General features: G+C 29.4%; 1 protein-coding gene and 1 pseudogene across 1 annotated transcript; one reads left to right on the top strand and one right to left on the bottom strand.

Annotated features, from left to right (window-relative positions):
• The first annotated feature begins 2,438 nt into the window (after positions 1-2,438).
• Positions 2,439-3,209, top strand: LOC146725041 (uncharacterized; annotated as a pseudogene).
• Positions 3,210-15,035: 11,826 nt separating this feature from the next.
• On the bottom strand, positions 15,036-16,095 carry PIG-F (phosphatidylinositol glycan anchor biosynthesis class F). Its single transcript, XM_029314368.2, has one exon. It carries the CDS (start codon positions 15,835-15,837, stop codon positions 15,139-15,141), a length of 699 nt encoding a protein of 232 aa, XP_029170201.2. The 5' UTR covers positions 15,838-16,095; the 3' UTR covers positions 15,036-15,138.
• Positions 16,096-24,797: the final 8,702 nt, after the last annotated feature.

Below are 24,797 nucleotides of genomic sequence, written 5' to 3'. Positions count from 1 at the left end.
AATATTCCACAACCAAAATCTTTTTTATTAGACTTCTAAACTTATTTCTGCAAGCTCACTAATATTCCTTTATGCAATCTTTTGTAGGAACCTGTCTTATTTTGTACGTATAAATTGTGAAACTTTTATACAAGCAAATATTGTTATGACGTGACGCGAGAAGCCAGAAAAAAAACTCGTATTTAAAAATTTTTTGTCTTTTTATCACAAATTCAGACAGCTTCCTACTTTATTATTGTATTAACTTTAATCGTGGAAAAGCATTTGTTATTCTATTAACGCAATAAAAACTTTTTGGTTGTGGCAAAATATAATTGGTTCGGCCGGTAAAAGTAGACCTCCGGCATCCCCTTAAAGTACTTCTAATTAAAATTAACTCATATTAATCGTTTAATTGAAAAACTTTCAATTAAATTAGCTTGTATTAATCGTTTAATCGATCGCTCTCCGATTAATTTCGTTTATATCAATTGTCATTTAAATAACCTTCAATTGACTTCGATCATATTAATCGTTAATTAAGCGATCTTCGATTAATCTTATATCAATTGTCATTATACCGATCTCTAATTAATCGTGAATTCAAAATATTTTAATTAAATCTGTTCATATCATTTGTTCAATTTAAAAAAATTTAATTGATATTTTGCCAACTCTGGTATAAATATACGCATCCGTTTCGAAACACTCTACACCTGAGAACACACTGTATCCCCTCCATTTCTTCACTGAAATCACGAAACCACACCGAGTGTGTAATTTCTGAACGCAGCCTATAGGGTCTCTATTAAACACTACGGCATTGTAAAAAATTTACATTTCGCGCGTTTCAACTTAATTAAAAATTCAATTCACAAAAAATGATATTGACAAATAATGCAATTGTGCAGAATACGATAATTAGTTAATTATGTAGCACGAAAATGTCATATTAAAAAGAAAAAGCATTCTTAAAAACATTAATAACATTAAAAACTATAATAACAATATTTTTATTTTTTAGAAGTGAATATCAACAAAAACCAATTATTTATTTTCAAAAATATATAATTTTGTTTTTTTTACTTCAAATTCGAATTCAGCAGATCAAATTACATTAAAAATACTTCATCTGCAAGAAAATAGTAAAGATTTGAATAAGAAAATACATACCATTTTTTATTTAACTGACAAAATCAAGGTCATTATTTGACATTTTTCCAAATCGCCAGACAGCATAAAAACTAGATGTGTGCTTCAAGTTATTGATACTTCAAGAGTTAAATTTATTTCAATACAATTTTAGGTAAGGGGTGGCCGATTTGACGTGGAATGATCCATACAATACCCTCCACAATGTGTTTGGAAACATCTTATATTTTATAGTTAAACAATCATATGGCAGCGATCTATGCACATTTTTTGTATAAATAAATCGTAAAATAATTAAATGACATTTTTATTTATGACAGATCACTGCCTTGCAATTGTTTAACTGTAAAATGTAAGGTGTTTCCAAATTTGTGGAGGGTACTGTATATGCAGAATGTCTTGCAACGTGATGTCCACACTGAAACTATGTATTCTTAGTGTCATTCTAAGTCAAAAAGTCTTAATACACATATGCCCTAAAGTCAATTGTTTTAAAGTTATTGCGAAAAAATAAAAAAGTAAATATTTATTTACTCATTTATAATTTTTAATTATTATTTACACATTTATTTATTACTTATTTTTTTACTATGACAACGCAGGTAATTGTTTTTTATAATGCCAGTCACAAAAGTTTGATTTTCGATTATTGTTTAACGTGTGGAAAACGGCTTATTTCTCAACGATTGAATGTATGACTTTACCGCACAAATACGAGAAAAGCACCTTTATGACTTACTTTACCGCACAGTTTATAAAGTAGTTAATTATAATTTAATATTATCGTTCAATAAATAATATTATCTTAAATAAATAAGGTAAGAATCTTCTCTCGACCGTACTGGCAAATATTTTTTATTATTCAATCACAACGTTTAGACCCTTCTTTGAGTCCTTATTAAGTGATCTAGATATACATAGACAGAGATTAATACAATAAAAAACAAATTACTTCACTAACAATATTACAAAATGATAAAAAGAAGCAAAACATACTTGTAAAAATAAAAATAAAATTATAATTTTAAGATGTCAAGAACAAACATAGTGTCGGTTTGAGAACACGTCAAGACTTTTAGACGAGTTATTGGAGACTAAACGACCTTTATTATTTTGTCGTAGATATTACTTAGATTGTCGGTATCCTTTTGTAAATTAATAGCGTTATTATTTTTCTTAATAAAAAACATTTCAGCGATTTCTCTTTTTCTTACGTGTTTTTCACTATGCAAAATAGCAGGCGAGGTCCAGTCAAAATCATGATCGAATTCAATTTTATATTTGCTGATTAGCCTCAGCAACAAGAGCGACTATGCCTAAAAGCAAAGCCAGCACAATCGGACAATATCGTTCTGCATCCAGTATTAATTGCAGAATGGAATACCTGGATGCGTAAAGACCTATATGAAGGAGATGAGGAGAAGGATAAGAAGGGTGAGGAAGAGGAGAGCAAGCTACGAGACGAGATCATGAAAAAATTCCCCAGAAAGGGGGGCTTACACGCAGAAGTCCCAAAATTAAATCAAGAGCTATTAGCCTATATGTCAGGTACAGCTAAAAACAAGGATAAGCATTTCGCACAGAATGCTCTAGGCTCAGCAATGATAGCAGTGGCTAAAAGCATCTCACTAATTCTAGAATTAGAAGAGAGTGACATTGCAAGCATGCTTACGCAACTTCTAGGAAATGCAGGCAAGTTGTTGGCAGGCATGCACTACCAACAATCAGTGATGCAAAGGGCTTTCATCCTCCCTAGCATCGATGAGAAATATAGACTTGCTAAAAAAGTCAGATATAACGAGACTTATTTGGAGAAAACCTGTTTAAGAGGTTGAAACACAAAATCTCTTGATAACGTGATAGAAGACCTCGCTCCACGCCAACAGAGCAAGAAACCCTTAAAAACTAACAACTGGGGAAACAGGAAGAGCCTGCCGTCGAGATCCAAGGGCCTCTCGCAGCAGGCGAGGAAAGGAGGCCCCCTAAAGTCCCTGCGCTACAAGGACCATCAGAGGAATTTCCAAGGAAACAAACATGCGCCCACGAGATCGACACGACAAAACCATCACGCTTGTTAGAGGTGAGAAAGGTAGCCGGCCGTTTAAAGTTTTTTATCCATAAATGGGAATCAATAACGAAAAATAAATTTATACTAAATTGCGTGCAGGGATATAAGATCCGATTCTCGGCTCAGCCTTGTCAGACAACATTCCCAACGGCTCCCTTAATACAGGGGCCTCAGACCTTGGGGGATATCAGAGAGGCAATTGGTAATCTTTTGCAATTGGGGGCTATTAGACAGTGTGCCCCAGAGGAACCTCAATTTATATCTTCCTACTTCCTAACCTCAAAATCTGATAGAAGTTTCAGATTTGTCTTAAATTTGAAGAAACTTAACAAATTTATTCAAACAAAGCATTTCAAAATGGAGGACAGCCGCACAGCGGAAAAAATAATTTCCAAAAATTTCTATCTGGCAAAATTAGACTTAGAAAATGCATATTTTCTGATATCAGTGGATGAGGCTTCCTCAAAATATCTAAGATTCATATTTCAAGGTCAATACTTTGAATTTGTCTGTCTGCCTTTTGGCCTTAACGTAGCCCCTCTGATATTCACAAAGGTCATGAGGCCGGTTGTAAACCAGCTGCGCAAAAAAGAGTTGTTGTCAGTCATATACCTCGATGATATCCTGCTCGTTGCCCCCTCTAGATAGGAGTGCACAAATAATGTAAGAATGTCGATTGAACTATTAGAGTACTTAAGTTTTGTTATAAACTACAATAGGAGTAACCTCGAACCGAGTCAGAGAGTAGACTTCTTAGGTATAACGTACGATTCAAGAAAAATGACATTAGAACTACCAGAAGCGAAAAAGAAAAAAATATTAGATCTATTAAATTATTGGATCTATATTTTTCTCTCGCATTTATTTCCTTAGGGGAAAACAGGGGATGTATGGAATTAAATCTCTTGTAGAGATTATTCCAATTTTATATCTTGGCCGTGTCCAAGTAAAATTTGGTGCCTTGCGCACAGGTATTTAATTCTAACGAAAAAATTTAATTTCGCGTTTAGGATAACGCACTGTCATCCACGATTTGGCTCTTATTGCCTGTCTTATATGTTAAATTTATATTGATACTACAGAGCCTTGTTTAAACTCTTAATTTATACACGCTGGCTTAAAGGCGTTTGTTTACTAACATTAATATATATATAACAGAGAAAAGTATAGAATCGAAAGGATCTGAATAGCTCAGATGGAAGAGCAGTCGCCCGGCAAGCGAAAGGTCTCGGGTTCGATTCCCGATTCAGCGACTTTCGGATCTATATTTTTCTCTCGCATTTATTTCTTTAGGGGGAAACAGGGAATGTATGGAATTAAATCTCTTGTAAAGATTATTTCCATTTTATATCTTGGCCGTGTCCAAGTAAAATTTGGTGCCTTGCGCACAGGTACTTAATTCTAACAAAAAAATTTAGTTTTGTTTAGGATAACGCACTGTCATTCACGATTTGGCTCTTATTGCCTGTCTTATATGTTAAATTTATATTATTATTCATTATTTATAATTATTGGGACAATTTTACTAACCGTACTAACATATAGGGTCTTCCTAGTTCTAACTAAGCGGCTCAGTCAATCAGACAACGTCACTAGACCATACCGGAGCGCATACTTCCAACCACACGTATACATTCGTGCGACTAACTGAACCGCATATAAATGCGACACTAACATGTTCAAAATTAAGAAACAATAGGACTTATGGAATCATAATATAATAATATAATATAATTATAATATTTCGAATACTCGAATGATTGATAAGATGCTTCAACCACCTTTATAATAAAGGCTCTAGCCTTGATAAAGTTATTATGAAGATTCCATAAATCTTTAGCGATGCCTAATCTGAGAAACGCCATTTTATCGGGCGTTAACTTGTCAATTATATTCACGAAACCTTACCTCCTAGATTATTAAATAATATCATCAAAAATGACATTTCAAGAATTTAAGATTTTGAGATCTAATCTATAATAAATAAATTACAGTAAGGTAATTACGTAAATATAACTAAAAGGAACGGCATATATTGTATTATGTAATCGAAATATATAAACCGAACTCTCGCCGCTACATCGTGGAATTGTAATCGTATAATTTGGTAATTCTCAGCGCTCTCGCTCATATATTAGCGACAATTTACTACCTTATAATTTTATTCCTCAATTTTAAGTAGTATAAAATAAATTATATGAATTGTACGATTCCACGTTTGTAAGAAATAAGCATATCTATGCGCAAACTCTCTGAAATACGCTCGTTAAAATAATCATGTTGATTAAATTTATATCCGTTAGTTTAAGGCGACATAATTCTCAGCTTTTTGTCTGCCGAAAATCCTTGCTACTGTTCGACGCTTCTTGGAATCTGTATCATGGGCAAATCGTTATGCACCCTCCCTCCATACCGTATCGCCTCGATACCCTACGCACCGAAGCTCATATGTATGTCATAAATTCTGCCTCTATTTGGAACTCTTGCTCTCCTAGACATTCCATTGGCTCTCCTCCTTTTTTCCACACACATCACTTGCACCGATGATCTCGAGATACAGTTTATGAAGGAACCTCCACCAAAGAGCGCAAAGCACAAGGACTTTTTCCGATTTTGATGAGTATATAAGCTCTGCGGTCCTAGCATCTGGGCGGCATAATTATACACGGCATATTACGGCACACTAGATACTGCATCTCATTGTGTCACTCTAAATTTCTGTACAAAATTTGTCACGCGTTCGCCGTCGACGACGTTGACTTCCTTCATTAATTCTTGATCGCGCATAGTTTGTAAAGTAAAAAAAGTTACAATAAAAAACTTTAAAGCATCAGAATCTGTGTACTTTCGATTTCGCTACGCGCATCCCGACCGAGGTCTTCTAAAGAGGTGACGGCAGGTGAACGTGGTGCAGATCAACGCTACATAAAAGTTCATCCAACGTAAAGTAAGTACCTTTCACACTAACCAAGACTTCTCTAATACATTACTTGCATGAGAATTTGAATTCTGTTCAGAAGTCGCGCTAGATTAATAATTATCATCATCCTACTATTATTCTCCTGTACCCTCTTTCCCTATTCTTTTATAATTATCGAGCAGTGCAAAATTTTGTCTTCTGCCCTTGATGATTTTCAGCCTTCTTCCTCTATTCTTTTATAATCATCGAGCAGTACAGTTCTGCCCTTGATGATTTTACGCCTTCTTCCTCTATTCTTTCTTAATTATCGGGCACTGCGTTCTGCTCTTGACGATTTTGCGCCTTCTTTCTTTATTGTCGAGCACCTTTATTTCGTCTCGTCAATGCTTAAAATAATCCTCGAGCACTGCGTTCTGCTCTTGGTTATTTTGCGCCTGTTCTATCTATTCTTTAATAATCATCGAGCAGTACAGTTCTGCCCTTGATGATTTTGCGCCTTCTTCCTTTATTCTTTCATAATCGTCGGGCATTGCGTTCTACTCTTGACGATTTTGCGCCTTCTTTCTCTATTGACAAACACCCTTTTTTCGTCTCGTCAATCCTTTAATAATCATTGAGCACTGCGTTCTGTTCTTGATTATTTCGCGTCTGCTCTATCTATTCTTTTATAATCATCGAGCAGTACATTTCTGCCCTTGATGATTTTGCGCGTTCTTCCTCTATTATTTTATAATCGTCGAGAAGTACATTTCCGCCCTTGATAATTTGTCTTATTTTCCACCACCGAACTTTCTTCACCTCCCTAGAATTACCCATTTATCTCCCCTTACTACATAAGACCAAATAAATACTTTGATCTAGACGCATTCTAATTAATTTAGATAAAATATCTCTACTTGGTAACTCCATTGTAGATGAGCAACCAGAAAGCTAAAAACGAACGGCGAAGTAAACAAAACTATCGAGCCGACGTAAAGACCCGTGCAAAGCACGTAGTCTCGTGCCTGCGTTGATTAACACGCGAACAGATTGCTAATAAACTTTGCATCAAAACAATCCAGACGGTTTCGTTCCCTCGATACATGTTGCGCAGCTTCTGAAAGACTAGCATTTCTCCTAACTCTACCAATTCACAAGCAGATTTAACACCCGCGTCTAACAGAATTAAAACTGAGCCTACGGAAGGCCACACTCCAGATCTACCGGCAGCCGCTTCAGACCTATTAACTTACCTCGAATTAAACCGAAAATCCAAATCTAAAGAAGACCTCACAAGGAGAGCTATTCACTTATCGATTTAAATACAAGACTAAAGGACCAATTACCAGAGAGACATACGGAAATAGACCAATACACAGCCTATTTGTAAAATTAAATTAAGTAACATCTGTATACTCATATAAAATACCCAATAAAATGAAATAAACCTATCTATTCGTTAATTCAAATGAGACCTAAATTTTCGGATAAACTGTACAAAAACTCAGGAAAATAGGTCTTTATTCTATTATCGATATTATTATTGGACTATTAATTGACTTAGCTACAGGATTAATAGATACCGATTTGTTCACAGTCCTCGTAGAAAATCTTTATATTCCCAAAGAGAAATGAAGAGTAGAAATTATAAGATATCCAGAGGACAATTTTGACTTCTTTTACAATTTATAAATAAACTGCACAATTGTTGATAGATATAAAAGAGTTTATGCTAAAATTGTTATTCAAAGCATTAGTTGGCGTCGTTTGTGATTTTATGACGGACGATTTGACCGTCAACGAAGTAATCTCCATTTTAGAAAACTTCAAGAATCTTACACGAGGTCTTGCCACGCCTACTAGTGACTTAAATTCCCCATCCTAATGCCTTCCCAACCCCCAGATCTCCAACATCAGTCCTAGCTTTCGGCGTCCCTGGGGTATAGCGCCTTCGGTACTACCAATTAATCGCTCAAACGAGACTCTTCATATAATTACCCGATGGCGCTACAAGCTTAAGTTTTTTTTGTTAATATATCCCTATGTCCCCTTGTTCTTTATATAGTTTAGAGCTCCAAGAGCTTCTCAAATAAAAATTATTATGACTTTTGGGTTGGGATATTTTACACTTCCTGGGTGGGAGTAATCGCTTGAACGAGACTCTTCATATAATTACGATCGAACATCTCTCCATGAGATTGTTTGATCGGTCAATATTATTAACAAATAAAAATAATAATACATACCTATTATTTAGCAAATTAATGTCAGATGATTTACTGAAGAAAAATTAGTATAAAATTAATATTAAGATAAACTATATTAAAAATAACTGTGAGACGACCCAACTGGCTTAAATTGATTCTTATTATTAGTTTGATGTCATATACAAAAAAAGACAACCTTTCGACTTTAGGTTTAGGTTCTTATCAAGTATAAAATTAAAAATTAAAAAATACAATAAATGTACATACAAGAATTTCAATTTTTAAGAAAGCAAAGCGTAAACCAAGATTGTAATAACAAATTAAAACGTACTTTACAAAATCTTTAGTACAATATATAATTAAGTTTTTTTATTTTACACATTTCAATATAAATACTGTGTCAAGTAAAACGTTCAGTAAGGATGGTAAAGGCGAACTAAGTTAAACAGCTTTGATTATTCTATCATAAATCGGATTCAAATTCTGTGTCTTTCTGTAGGTCGATTGTGTTGTTAAATTTTTTTATAAAAAACATTTCAGCAATTTCTCTTTTCCTAGTGTTTGTTTCTCGATGTAAAATATTTAAGTTTGTCCATTTAAAGTCATGCGAAAAATCATTTCTATGTTTGCTTATAACATTTTGATTGCTGACATGCATTTTTATATTATTCATGTGTTCTTTAATCCGAGTATTAAGGTGTCTTTTAGTTTGTCCAATGTATGTGGCGTCACAGTCGTTGCAGTCAACTTTATAAACTATCTCGGTCATATCGGCTTTAGGTAATTTGTCTTTTCGGGGTTTAATAACAATATCTAGTTTTTTTGGAATCGTATAAATAACACTTAAGCTTGTTTTCTTAATAGATCTCTCAATAGCCTCACTTAGGTTCTTAACAAACGGCATTAAAATACAAGACGAAATATCAAATACATTATTTTTGTCAACTACGTTATGAGAATTTCCTAAAAAACATGTTCTTTTATACACATATCGCTCAATGACCGTTTTAGGGAAACAATTATTCGACAAAATTAGATTGTTAAACTTAGAAATTAAAGATTTAAATTATAACGTAAAGTTCTTACATTCCAAATTTTATAACATTGAAAAAAGGATGTTTGACTTACTTTTACGTACTTTAATTGACAGATTTTTTGAACTTAATCATCATAAATTGTTTATTTTTAATAAAACGAAAAAGGATAACGCGATTAAAAAGTTCAATAATTTAATACGAAATAATAATGTTTCACTTAACCCCTTTAGTAAAATTGACAGATCGAAATGAATAGTAAATTTGAGTAATAAAATTATTCCAGAGAACATTCTAGATATTTTAAGCTTAGGTGATAAATTCGAGTTGCCTGTCTCACAGAATTATAAGAATGACCGCACTAACATTGTTATCGATATAGCTAAGAACCTAGAAATTAATTGCACTAAGATTCCTAATGCTCTTGTTGAATCGACAAGAAACGAGGTAACTAAAGCGGTATATGGATTTCTTAGCAAAAAGAAACACACTAGCTACATAGATAGATACATTATAAACAACTCTAAACAATGTCATAGTTTTCTACGTGATAACGATGACATTTTAGTTACAAAAGCCGATAAGGGTCAAACTACAGTTATTATGGACAAAAAAGATTATATTGACAAAATGAATGTTTCACTGAGTGATCAATATACTTATACTAAACTGAAAAAAGATCCTTTCAAAAAAGTTTCTGGTAGAATCAATTCTTTAATCAAATCATGGCGGGATAATAAATTGATTGATGAAATGACATATAAACGTCTTAATACCACGAATGGGAATCTTCCACGGTGTTACGGTCTACCGAAAATTCACAAAGTTAACGCGCCTTTACGTATAATTGTTTCGTCACTTGGGAGCCCGGTTTACAGTATAGCGCGTTTTTTACATGATATATTGGAACGATTAGTTACGAAACCTACCTCACATATTAAAGACGGTTGGACGTTCGCGAATAAAATCAAGAATTTGAGTATTGAGGATAGTGAAATGTTAATTTCTCTTGATGTCACATCTTTATTCACAAACATTCCTAAGGAATTAGTTTTAAAATCTATTGAAAAACGTTGGAGAGATATTTCATGTAACACAAATTTTAGTTTGGCACCATTTTTATATGGAATCGACGCTATATTAGAATCTACTAGTTTTTGTTTCAACGATCAATTTTATGAACAGATACATGGTACGCCAATGGGATCTCCCCTTCACCTACTTTAGCAGACTTAGTTATGGCTGATCTTGAGACAGAATGTTTAAGCTCTTTACAATTTGACATTTCAGTTTATTATAGGTACGTTGATGATATTTTTGCAGTAGTACCACGCAATAAAATTGATAACATTTTGACTACGTTTAATAATTACCATCACCGTTTGCAATTTACGCATAAAACAGAGATAAATAACAAGATTAACTTTCTGGATACATTGGTTTTTAGAAACAATGGTAAACTATTGACTAGTTGGTACCAGAAACCCACCTTCTCTGGTAGATATTTAAACTACCATTCTAATTATCCGTTTAAATACAAAGTTAACACCATTAATAACTTAGTCGATCACGCTATTTTGTTATCGGATAAACGGTTTCATAATGAGAACTTACAGATGGTTAAAAAAATCTTGTCGAATAATTGTTTCCCTAGGACGGTCATTGAGCGATATGTGTATAAAAGAACATGTTTTTTAGGAAATTCTCATAACGTAGTTGACAAAAATAATGTATTTGATATTTCGTCTTGTATTTTAATGCCGTTTGTTAAGAACCTAAGTGAGGCTATTGAGAGATCTATTAAGAAAACAAGCTTAAGTGTTATTTATACGATTCCAAAAAAACTAGATATTGTTATTAAACCCCGAAAAGACAAATTACCTAAAGCCGATATGACCGAGATAGTTTATAAAGTTGACTGCAACGACTGTGACGCCACATACATTGGACAAACTAAAAGACACCTTAATACTCGGATTAAAGAACACATGAATAATATAAAAATGCATGTCAGCAACCAGAATGTTATAAGCAAACATAGAAATGATTTTTCGCATGACTTTAAATGGACAAACTTAAATATTTTACATCGAGAAACAAACACTAGGAAAAGAGAAATTGCTGAAATGTTTTTTATAAAAAAATTTAACAACACGATCAACCTACAGAAAGACACAGAATTTGAATCCGATTTATGATAGAATAATCAAAGCTGTTTAACTTAGTTCGCCTTTACCATCCATACTGAACGTTTTACTTGACACAGTATTTATATTGAAATGTGTAAAATGAAAAAACTTAATTATATATTGTACTAAAGATTTTATAAGGTACGTTTTAATTTGTTATTACAATCTTGGTTTACGCTTTGCTTTCTTAAAAATTGAAATTCTTGTATGTACATTTATTGTATTTTTTAATTTTTAATTTTTAATTTTAGACTTGATAAGGACCTAAACCTAAGGTCGAAACGTTGTCTTTTCTTGTATATGACATCAAACTAATAATAAGAATCAATTTAAGCCAGTTGGGTCGTCTCACAGTTATTTTTAATTTTATTCATCACTGGCGATACAAGATACCTGCTATAAACAATATTGTTTCAATACAGAAAATGTATACTTTGTACATATTTTTAGCCATTATTGAAAATAATTTGATAATATATAATGCAAGATCATGTTATAAAGAGATTAATCAAATTCAAAAAAGTATAAACATAAATTTTTTAATTGTTAATGTCAGTTTTCTTGGAAATAAAGATTTTTGTACAAAAAAACTTTATCAAAACAATGTACGTAATTGTTTTCAATTGCTAGCCAGTAAATAGCAATAATCAAATAATCGACCAAACTAGCAAGAATTGAATTTATTAATCTTCACGACGTTTCGACCATGTGGTTCCTTCTCAAGTAAAACACTAAAAAATTATTTTATACATAAAAATTACAAAAAATTATAAAGATGACAAAAAACGCATATAAAACTGTCCAAGTGCAGAACTGATAATATAATATTACTACTTACAATAGAATCAAATATAGCAAAATTTACATTTTTTGTCGAATTAAACATTATAACACTTCATGACAAAAATCAGAAATTAAAAGCGAGAGACAGTAATCAACGTGTCATAGCGAAGATCGTCAACAGTATATTAAAATTGTCAGTAAGTCTATTTTATAGTCGGTCATTGGACAAAACATCCTTACCACATTTAATAAGAATTGAGTTTTTTGGGATAATCTGTGGGTAACCAATGACTGTTCGAATAATGTTGTATATAAGATAAATTGCAATGATTGTTCTGCGACATATATAGGACAAACTAAGAGGCATCTTAGTACTAGATTTAAAAAACATCGGGATAATATAAAATTAGATATTACTTTGCATTCTGTTATTCAGCAAACATCGGTCTGATTTTGAACATAATTTCGATTGGAATAGTTTTAATATTTTATATACTGAAAAACATGTAAAAAAGAGAGAGGATAGCAGAAATGTTTTTCATTAAAAAATTTAATAACATAAATTCACAAAACGATACAGAGTTTAAGTGATATCTACAACAAAATAATTAAGATTGTATAAAATAGGCTTACTAACAATTTTAATTTACTGTTGACGATCTTCGCTGTGACACATTGATTACTGTCTCTCGCTTTTAATTTCTGATTTTTGTCATAAAGTGTTATAATGTTTAATTCGACAAAAAATGTAAATTTTGCTTATATTTGATTCTATTGTAAATAGTAATATTATATTATCAGTTCTGCACTTGGACAGTTCTATATGCGTTTTTTGTTGTCATCTTTATAATTTATTGTAATTTTTACGTATAAAATAATTTTTTGTGTTTCAATTGAGAAGGACCACAACCACCTGGTCGAAATATTGTGAAGATTATATTAAATTCAATTCTTTTTCTAGTTTGGTTGATTATTTAATTATTTCTAAAAAAACTTCAGTTTATATATTTTCGATTTATTTTTGTACATGAGAAATTGCTTTTTATTCAGTGTTTTTATATATCTTATATTTTATTATCTATCTTTAAAACAAAATTTAGTATATAAAAAGGCCAACTAATCGAGCATTATTAGATGATATAAACTAAGTATTTATTCTATATAAGATAATACAGTACAAACGTTTCGACCGCATGCGGTCTTCTTCAGTATGGGAATTAAAAGTAGATGATCATAATTGATTGTAAGTCGCAATTTTATCGCCGAATTAGTGCACGTCGTGTTAAGTCAAATTACAAAACAGTATATTTCTTACGGATTGATCGCTCTATTGAGATGTTTGGCCGATCCTATAGATTTCAAAAATGAACACCCATGTACGTCAAATGTAGTCTATAAGATCAATTGTAAAGATTGCAACGCTTCTTATGTGGGCCAAACGAAGAGACAATTGCAGACTAGAATGAAAGAACACGTTAACAACATAAAGTTAGATTTGACAAGATATTCGGTAATCTCTGATCACATATCAAATGAACATCATTCTTTTAATTGGGACAACGTTAAAATTTTAGACAGTGAAACTAATTATCATAAAAGACTCATTTCCGAGATGTTACATATTAAGGAACAAAAAAAATGGGTTAAACCTAAATAGAGATACCGAGTTGCTTAGCAAATCTTATTTTGATATATTGAAAAAACTAGCAAACATGTAATAATAATAAAAAAAACACACAAGAAAAATAGTTCGTTAAAATCCTAAACACACTTAAACTATATAAACACACATAATTACAAAATGAGTACATTTGGAAATGAGAGGTCATGTTACGTTGGTACGGTCTAGTTGGGAAGCAACAAACATTACAAGTAAGCGCACATATCACGTAAGACCAATTTTTATATTTTGACACATTATTAATTTATTATATCTCACTACTCAAAGTGTCTTATGACAACAATAATTTCTCGCATACTAACGATGAAATCTATGGGATCGGCCAAACATCTCAATAGAGCGATCAATCCGTAAGAAATATACTGACGTTTTGTAATTTGGCTTAACACGACATGCACTAATTCGGCGATAAAATTGCGATTTACAATCACTTATGATCATCTACTTTTAATTCCTATACTGAAGAAGACCGCGTGCGGTCGAAACGTTTGTACTGTATTATCTTATATAGAATAAATACTTAGTTTATATCATCTAATAATGCTCGATTAATTGGCCTTTTTATATACTAAATTTTGTTTTAATCAATAGACAAGCGAATACGTTTTTAATATTTTATCTCTTTATTTAAAAATTTCTTTAAGTATGCAGCCTTTACATATGCAATATTTGGAGAAAGAAATTAAAGAATTTGATTATAAATATTATTCCATGTAATTTATAAAATAATTCATATTTGTACTTATTGAAATTATAATTTTGACTTGTGTGTGTATGTGTGTGTGTGTGGATATATATAATAAATAAATAAATAAATAAATATATATATATATATATATATATATATATAATATAAAAATCACGAAAAAATTACATATATATATATATATATATATATATATATGTGTGTGTGTGTGTGTATCACAATTTGTCAAAATTTAAATAATAATATAATGAATTTATACATGGGATTGGATAACATATTAATGCATTCAACTATTTTTGATACAACCTTACAGATTTCAAATTATAATATAATTAACTTATTTTATCATTTGTTTTATTTTTATTTGTAAACTTGTAATATTTTTTAACAAGTTTATAATGATTGTATGTAAATGTAATAATTTTTAACAACTTTTATTATCATCGATGAATCTTTCTATGTAATTTGGGTGCAGGAAGCATCTTGACAAGAGTAATAAAGTGAGCGATTAAATAGCCAAGCAGTGCACCAATTACACAAGGAATTGGCCAAGTTTGCCAAGGACGATCCCAATCCAAAGGACTCACAATAGCACCTAGCCATGTGCCTAATATTGTCGCTTGTATGTTGGTCCTTAGAGCATTTGCAAGGATATTGTTCTTTTGAAAATAAGATCCCATTAAAACATCCAATGCATTATCCACTCCTAAGTGCAGACTGGTAGCGACAAAAGTTAAAATAATCAATGTGATTACAAGCATTGTTGTTTCTTCATGATCAGTCATTATGGGTGCACCGAACAATACAATCATTACGTAATAAATGATTGACAATGCAAATGCAGTGAGCGAGAACTTGAAGATCTCTCTCAGGTTCTTCATCCAAGATCTTTTAATTTTTGGTGAATTTCGTTGTTCAATTTTTATAATAATAGGTACCTCTATTTGAAGCATAGGAAATAATAATTTTATCACTTCAGCAAACATTAATATCAGTAGTACGGGTAAAAATTTGTATTTACCGACATTGCGTAAATTATCATTGTATTTCACTAATGTCAAAATTCCAGAAAGGTAGATGCAAGTGAAGGAACAATAAGATAATAGTAATCTCTGTTCCGTCTTATTTCCAACACCCATTTGGCTGCAATGTCCAAAATAATTTATTGAAGGATTAATTTTTGTTCGAACTTTGTAATCTCTCTACGACTTTCTTTTATAAAAAATAATACTTTCACATAACTTTAAAAAAGTCACAATAAACTGTATATCTTTATGCGTGAATTGAAGGGGAACCAGAGTGACATTCAGTACAGTATACAGTAGAGATACTATAACCAAAAAATATGGACGAGTATAGAAGCACGGTTCTCGGTACTCCGCGGGTCGCACGAGCTAGGGTACTTTGCTATAGTTTACGTCACGTATACTATACTGAAATGCTATAGATAGTACAGTATACGTGACGTAAACTATAGCAAGTATTCCAGCTCGTGCGACCCGTGGGGTACCGAGAACCGTGCTTTTATATATAAAGCGCAGTTTTCATTGACGCTAGAAACAGAGAGAAAGATGAGAGCGGCCAGGCCGGCGTTTTGGCTGTTACCGTTTTTACGGGACTGCTTGAAGCGCCCCTCGCACCCGTTTTTAATATCGGAACTAACTGCACACCCATTTTCTGGCAGGGTCGATAAAGTTTGTATTTGGTGCGAGTCCGTGCTACGCCCATAATTTTCGTGTTAACACAGTATCACGTATTCATTCTGTATATGTGCGATCTTTTCTCTTTATTTATATATATATATATATATATATATATATATATATATATATGTATTTATATAATTTGTATAAAAACTAAAATATAATTATTAAAATATATATATATATGTATATGTGTAATGAAATATATAAATCTTATTTTAATTAAAATAAAAAGAACGATTAATTGTTCGACCACCTGGATTTTGGAATGTAATTTTTAATATATATTATATTATATTTAATATTTATCGCCGCTTCTATTAATATGAAGTGCAATGTCAACGTGCAATAATGTACAATTATTTAAAGTTTCCATGCCTAATGTATCATGCCGGTATAAAAGAACGTCAAGTAGCATGCGTAGCCGAGCAACTAAGATGACGAGCTGAAATCGTGGACATTTCAAGTTCAAACCCCTGCCTTTTTCAGATTTTTTTTTCACTTTTTTCAAATAAGTTATTATGTGTATAAATGTGTAATAATCAATATATCATTATTTAATAATTTTTTTTGTAATGGAACAAAATAAATTATTTTTTAATTCTGCAAGGAATTTAATTATTAATGCAAACGCCCACACACATAATTTAGATATTCAATTTTTTTTAGTTCAAATGTTTCTTGCAATCTGTATACGACAATCAGTCCACTCGCTGTGCCACAGATTGCATCGCATAATACGCTCAGAGTTATAATACGATAGAGATCGCTTTACGCTGTTTTTCCTTGAAATAAATAAATTTTACGTGTTGTGTACGCGTGTTTAGTATATTTGTTTCTTTCATATTAATTTTAACTATAATTAGTTTTTTAATTAAGATTATTTTAGTGTTAGTTGTTTATTTGTTAGTGTCCTGTTTTCTTTAATTTCGCATTTTTTAATTTTCTTTTTTTTTTGGTGTTGGTGCTAATTATTATTTTTATTTTACAATGTCGAGTAAACACTGGTTTTACGATAAATGTGTGTATTTAAATTGCACAAATATTAGGACAAAAGATGGAAAACGTTTATTTCGATTTCCATTACAAACGGGTGCGAGACATGATTTATGGTTACGCAATAGTGGTGAGTTTATAAAATTGATTTACTTATTTATATCAATATATAATATATATTGATATGATATATGAAACAAATATATATATATATTCTTTGTTTTTTTTAATAAAATATGTCAGATATTATGTATGTTTACGTATGGATTACGTTGAAGTGTTTCTTTGCCGCGTTTTTCTGATCTCGCCGAACGGTTCGCGAATCCTGTGCGAATAAAAAACGATGCGCGTGTGTGTGTGCGTGCGATTGTGATGATCAGTTTCAGTTCGTCTTCAACGCTTGACGAGAGAAGAGGTCCCGAACTGCTGTAAGTTTATAAAAACATATTTTTGTATAACACATTAGAACGATTTTATATTATTTTTTTTGTCTAGAAAACGTTATATTAATAACCGTTATGAAAACGATCTTGACGACGGCGACGATGCCGGTGACGACCGTCGTCGAGATCGTTTTCATAACGGTTATTAATATAACGTTTTCTAGACAAAAAAAATAATATAAAATCGTTCTAATGTGTTATACAAAAATATGTTTTTATAAACTTACAGCAGTTCGGGACCTCTTCTCTCGTCAAGCGTTGAAGACGAACTGAAACTGATCATCACAATCGCACGCACACACACACGCGCATCGTTTTTTATTCGCACAGGATTCGCGAACCGTTCGGCGAGATCAGAAAAACGCGGCAAAGAAACACTTCAACGTAATCCATACGTAAACATACATAATATCTGACATATTTTATTAAAAAAAACAAAGAATATATATATATATTTGTTTCATATATCATATCAATATATATTATATATTGATATAAATAAGTAAATCAATTTTATAAACTCACCACTATTGCGTAACCATAAATCATGTCTCGCACCCGTTTTGTAATGGAAATCGAAATAAACGTTTTCCATCTTTTGTCCTAATATTTGTGCAATTTAAATACACACATTTATCGTAAAACCGGTGTTTACTCGACATTGTAAAATAAAAATAATAATTAGCACCAACACCAAAAAAAAAGAAAATTAAAAAATGCGAAATTAAAGAAAACAGGACACTAACAAATAAACAACTAACACTAAAATAATCTTAATTAAAAAACTAATTATAGTTAAAATTAATATGAAAGAAACAAATATACTAAACACGCGTACACAACACGTAAAATTTATTTATTTCAAGGAAAAACAGCGTAAAGCGATCTCTATCGTATTATAACTCTGAGCGTATTATGCGATGCAATCTGTGGCACAGCGAGTGGACTGATTGTCGTATACAGATTGCAAGAAACATTTGAACTAAAAAAAATTGAATATCTAAATTATGTGTGTGGGCGTTTGCATTAATAATTAAATTCCTTGCAGAATTAAAAAATAATTTATTTTGTTCCATTACAAAAAAAATTATCAAATAATGATATATTGATTATTACACATTTATACACATAATAACTTATTTGAAAAAAGTGAAAAAAAAATCTGAAAAAGGCAGGGGTTTGAACTTGAAATGTCCACGATTTCAGCTCGTCATCTTAGTTGCTCGGCTACGCATGCTACTTGACGTTCTTTTATACCGGCATGATACATTAGGCATGGAAACTTTAAATAATTGTACATTATTGCACGTTGACATTGCACTTCATATTAATAGAAGCGGCGATAAATATTAAATATAATATAATATATATTAAAAATTACATTCCAAAATCCAGGTGGTCGAACAATTAATCGTTCTTTTTATTTTAATTAAAATAAGATTTATATATTTCATTACACATATACATATATATATATATTTTAATAATTATATTTTAGTTTTTATACAAATTATATAAATACATATATATATATATATATATATATATAAATAAAGAGAAAAGATCGCACATATACAGAATGAATATGTGATACTGTGTTAACACGAAAATTATGGGCGTAGCACGGACTCGCACCAAATACAAACTTTATCGACCCTGCCAGAAAATGGGTGTGCAGTTAGTTCCGATATTAAAAACGGGTGCGAGGGGCGCTTCAAGCAGTCCCGTAAAAACGGTAACAGCCAAAACGCCGGCCTGGCCGCTCTCATCTTTCTCTCTGCTAGAAATCAGCGTCAAACGGAGATCTCATGACTAAATTTGTCGCTTGTCTAATGCAAGGTCTGTAGATGAACGACGGGAGGGGAAGTAAGGCCGGCGTCCCATGGAGCGGATTACGCGGAAGCGGAACCAGCGGATCGCCAATCACGGAATCGTTCCGATGGAGCTCATTGATAAGTTCTATCGGAACGATTCCGTGATTGACGATCCGCTGGTTCCGCTTCCGCGTAATCCGCTCCATGGGATGCCGGCCTAAGGTCGTCACATCATTGTTTCAGCATGAACCCCAAAATGGCGCCGCCAATCCAGCCACCGGACAGATGTTCAACTATAGTTTTTTTTTTCACTAACCACTTTGTACGACACACACCGACATACAACACACATAACTTTATAGTCCCAAAATGGCAGCTCATGCAACAACCTTCCTTCCCTTCCCGAGCTCCATTAACTTAGCCGGTCGACTTCGACTTTAAAAATTTTTTTTTAATCGTTTGTTGGTCGTTTGTTGGTGATTGTTGGCCCAACTGCAACGTTTGTTGGTTTATATATTTTTTTTAATTAAAAAAGAAAAATTAGCATTAAGTTAGCCGAAAAAATCTCACTTTTAATTAAAAAACGGTCTAATCAGTGCGTAATCGTTTGTTGATGATTGTTGGTTTAATTTTATCGTTTGTTGGTTTATTAATTAGTCTTAAAAACGAAAAATTATTACATTGAGGCCGCATCTACAGAAATCGAATATTATGATTTTGGTTTATTGCTTACGATTTAAGGTTTATTTCTATAAATGTAAGGTTAACAGGCTATGAATACGGGCCTTAATATCGGCAGGAAATTGAAAATATTTAGTTTTTTCTTTAATAGTAAGTTGAAATGATAAATTGCAAAATGTGAGATATTTAATAGACAAAGAATAAACTTGTATTTATATCTTTTTGTAATCTTGAAATTTTTAGATCTGTATTATATATCATCAATTCAATGCTAGTCAAAATATAAATTCAACATGAATAATTATAAGAAAAATAATAGTAGTATAATTATTATGTATAAATCTGTCAAAATATTGTTCTTGTAATTATTTATGCTGAATTTATATTTTGACTAGCATTGAATTGATGATATATAATACAGATCTAAAACTGCAAGGATCCTTACCAAGTATATAATTATTACGTATAAATTTGTCAAAATATTTTTTTTATAATTATATTAAAGCGGGGAGCACACACTCTTGCATAAGCGCATAAGCATGTGCATAAGAAATTCGATTGGTTGAATTTCTTGTGCATACGTTTATAGACCAATCAAGATTCTTATGCTTACGCTTATGCGCTTATGCAAAAGTGTGTGCTCCCCGCTTAAGGGTCGACAGGCGACATGGTGGAGACGCCTATCGGCCGGCCGGAAATTACGGATTTGTTCATCCCAGCTATTAGCCAAAATACTTAATAAATCTTATTAAATTTACGATATTTTTAATCAGTAGGATTGTCCACAGGTCGGCAAAGATTGATTTTTTGGAAAAAAGATGAATATAAAATTCATAATATAACTTGGGGAGATGCGCAGCTAGCAGCGGGTAAGGTTGGGTTAGCCACGAGATCGTATTTAATTTATTATAAATTTTTAAGAGAATAATGCAAAATTCGACTCTTTGCCGACTTGCTTTATTATATAAAGAATATATTAAAAAATATCTCACGAAGCTACGTAACTTTTTTTTATGTAATATCTGGGATGAACAAATCTCACCAGATCTATACTCATGGGGAAATTTTCGTGGTAACATACTGACAGCTTGACAAGAAGAGAGTATCATTCTATCTTTGTCTCTCTTGCATTTGATATGTGTAAAATCAGTATAAATACAAAAACCAATATATTACGCACACGAATGAGAAATATTTTACATCTGCTCATTATATATGAAAATATAAAAGTAATGCAAATTAAATTTCAGTTTTATTTATAATAGTATTGTGAGGTAGTAACACATATGGAAATCTTATAAGATGAATGCTGTACATCGATTAACATAATATTATGATTACAAGTCGCAATAAATGATTTTGCTAATATATTATTTTGAATAAAAATTTTATAAAAACAAATAAAAATAAAATGAATAAATTTTATTCATTCTTTGTTTTTTTTTATATTATTTTTTCTATTATTTGAATAAAAGGCGTATCGAATGTAATAGATAAATAATAATTTATATATATGTATATATTGAAATTAATATATATTATATATATATATAATATATATATATAATAAATTTCAAAACGTAATTATATATTTATATAAATTATCTATCTACTTAATCTGTTACACACGATACATCTTTTATTCAAATAATAAAAAAAATAATTAATAGAAGAAGAAAACAAAGAATAAAAAAAATTTATTAATTTCATTTTTTTGTTTTTATATTTTTTAAATTTTTATTCAAAATAATATATTAGCAAAATCATTTATTGACTTGTAATCATATTATGCTAATCGATGTACAGAATTCATCTTATATGATTTTCATATATTAACTACCTCATAATATTAGTATAAATTAATGTAAAATTTAATTTCCATTACTTTTATATTTTTATATATGATGAGCAAATGTAAAATATTTCTTATCCGTGTGCGTAATTTATAATAAAATATAATTATTATATAAATAATTAAATAAAAATATATATATAATAAATAATTTATTATATTTATAAAAAAATTTATGTAATAAATTGTCTGTATAATATTTCACTTATTTATAAAATGTATTTTATAAATAAATAAAAAAATAAATGAATTAGATAAATATGATAAATTAGTGAATGAGGTAGGAAATGTCATATTTATTTTTTAGTCAATATATAAATTAAATGTTTATTAAATTTAATATTAATTTAAATTATATATTGATTAAAAAATAAATGAATTAAATAAATATGATAATAAATTAGTGAATAAGGTAGGGAAATAATTTTTTTTCTATAAATTAATTATAAAATTTGAATATAAATAAATTTTTATAAAAAAGTATTTAAAAATTTAAATAATTTTTAATGATTTATTAATATTTAAAATAATTATTTTAATAAAAATTATAATAGATAATTTTATTTATATTATTAATAAATTTAGATGCCAGCAATTGCGGTTAAACTGATGATAAGAATAAATAATTTTAATAATTTAAAGAATATAAAAAGGAGATTTAAAATTTTTTTTTTAAATTTTATTTATAGTGAAATGTAATAATTTTAGTTAATAAAAAAAATTTATTTTTAATTAAGTTTAAAAAGAAATTAGGATTAGATACCCTATTATTTAAATAAAAATAAAATTAATTAAATATTAAATGTAAGGCATTAAAAATAAAAAATTTGGCGGTAATTTATTATATTAGAAGAACTTGTTGATTAATTTGATAATCCACAAATGGATTAACTTAATATAAATATTTTATATATTGTTGTTGAAAATTAAATTAAGAGATTTTAATTATGCATTTATATTATAAATTAAATTCAAACCAAAATGTAGAATTATTAAGATTTAGATGAGTTATATTGAAAAATATTTTTTTTTGTAATCAATATTTAAATTTATTATTTAAAAAGGATTTAAATGTAAATTTATAAAAATTTATAAGTTGAATTATATTTAAATTATGTACAAATTGCCCGTCATTCTTATTAATTATAATTTGTAAGAAAAGTCGTAACAAAGTAAATATATTGGAAAATGTATTTAAAATAAAAAAAAATTTTAGTTTATTTAAAAATATTTCATTTACATTGAAGAGATTAATGATTTAATATAATTTATTTAAATTTAAAAAAAAATTAAATTTAAATATTTATGAAAAATTTAATATGATTTGTGTGTGTGTGATTATTTTAATTAAATAAAATTATAATAAAAAATTAAATAGAGTTAGTTTTTGAATTATTGAGGTATTAAAAAAAAATTAAATAAATTATAGATATAAGTAATGTAAATGAAAATTTAAAATAAATTAATTAATTAAATAAAAGTAAATTTTATTAATTGTACCTTTTGTATCAGGGATTATTAAATTTTGTTGTTTATTGAATAATTTAAATTTCTCGGAATAAAATGAGTTAAATGAAATATTAAAGTTAATGTATAAAAATTATTTTAAATATTCATTTGGAAAAGATATTTTAATCCACTTTTATGATATCTAGTTTTTTTATATAAATTTAACTTATATATAAATAATTTAAAATTAATTAAATTAATAATAAAATTTAATTAGTAAATTTATGTAAAATATTTATGGAATTAACTATAAATTATAATTAAAATATTTTATGAATATAAATGGTTTAAATAGAAAAATATTTTTTATTTAAAAAATTTTTTATAAAACTTTAATAATTTATTATGGAATAAATTATTGAAATTTAAATATAATAATAATTTGAAAATTTGATTTAATTAAATAAAAAAATATTTTAAATAAATTAAGTATTTTAATAAATAATGATAGTATAAGTATATTTATATTAATTATATAGAAATTTTTAAATTTAAAATATATATGTATATATAATTAAAGAATTAGGCAAATTTATTTTATTAAATTAAAATTTTAATTTACTGGTTTAACAAAAACATGGTTTTTTGATAATAATTTAAAATTATTTCTGCTCAGTGATTTTTAAATAGCCGCAGTATATTGACTGTGCAAAGGTAGCATAATCAATTGTTTTTTAAATGAAAACTGGAATAAAGGAATTGATGAAATTAAAGCTGTTTCAATTTGTAGATTTAAAATTTAAATTTTAAGTTAAAATTCTTAAAAGAAATTATGGGACGAGAAGACCCTATTGAATTTAATATAATTTTTAAATTTATTTAAGGAAATAAATTTTATTTTAATGATTATATTTTATTGGGAGGATAATTAAATAAAATGAACTTTAATTTAAAGATAATTTTAACATTAATTAATAAAATTTTTATAAAAAATTGATTATTAAATTTAAAAAAAAAATTTTTTTTTATAATAATAATTATTATAAAAATTAATTACCTTAGGGATAACAGCGTAATATTTTTAGAAAGATCATATTAATAAAAATGATTGCGACCTCGATGTTGAATTAAAATAAAAATTAAATGAAGAAGTTTAATATT

Source organism: Nylanderia fulva, unplaced genomic scaffold (assembly GCF_048542155.1).
Source record: "Nylanderia fulva isolate GAGA-0341 unplaced genomic scaffold, ASM4854215v1 Scaffold107, whole genome shotgun sequence".
Taxonomy (NCBI): domain Eukaryota; kingdom Metazoa; phylum Arthropoda; class Insecta; order Hymenoptera; family Formicidae; genus Nylanderia; species Nylanderia fulva.
This window is presented reverse-complemented; position numbering and strand designations above follow the sequence as displayed.

Excerpts from the sequence above, each read along its gene's own strand:
- PIG-F (XM_029314368.2), bottom strand. The coding sequence starts at position 15,837 with ATGGGTGTTGGAAATAAGACGGAACAGAGATTACTATTATCTTATTGT.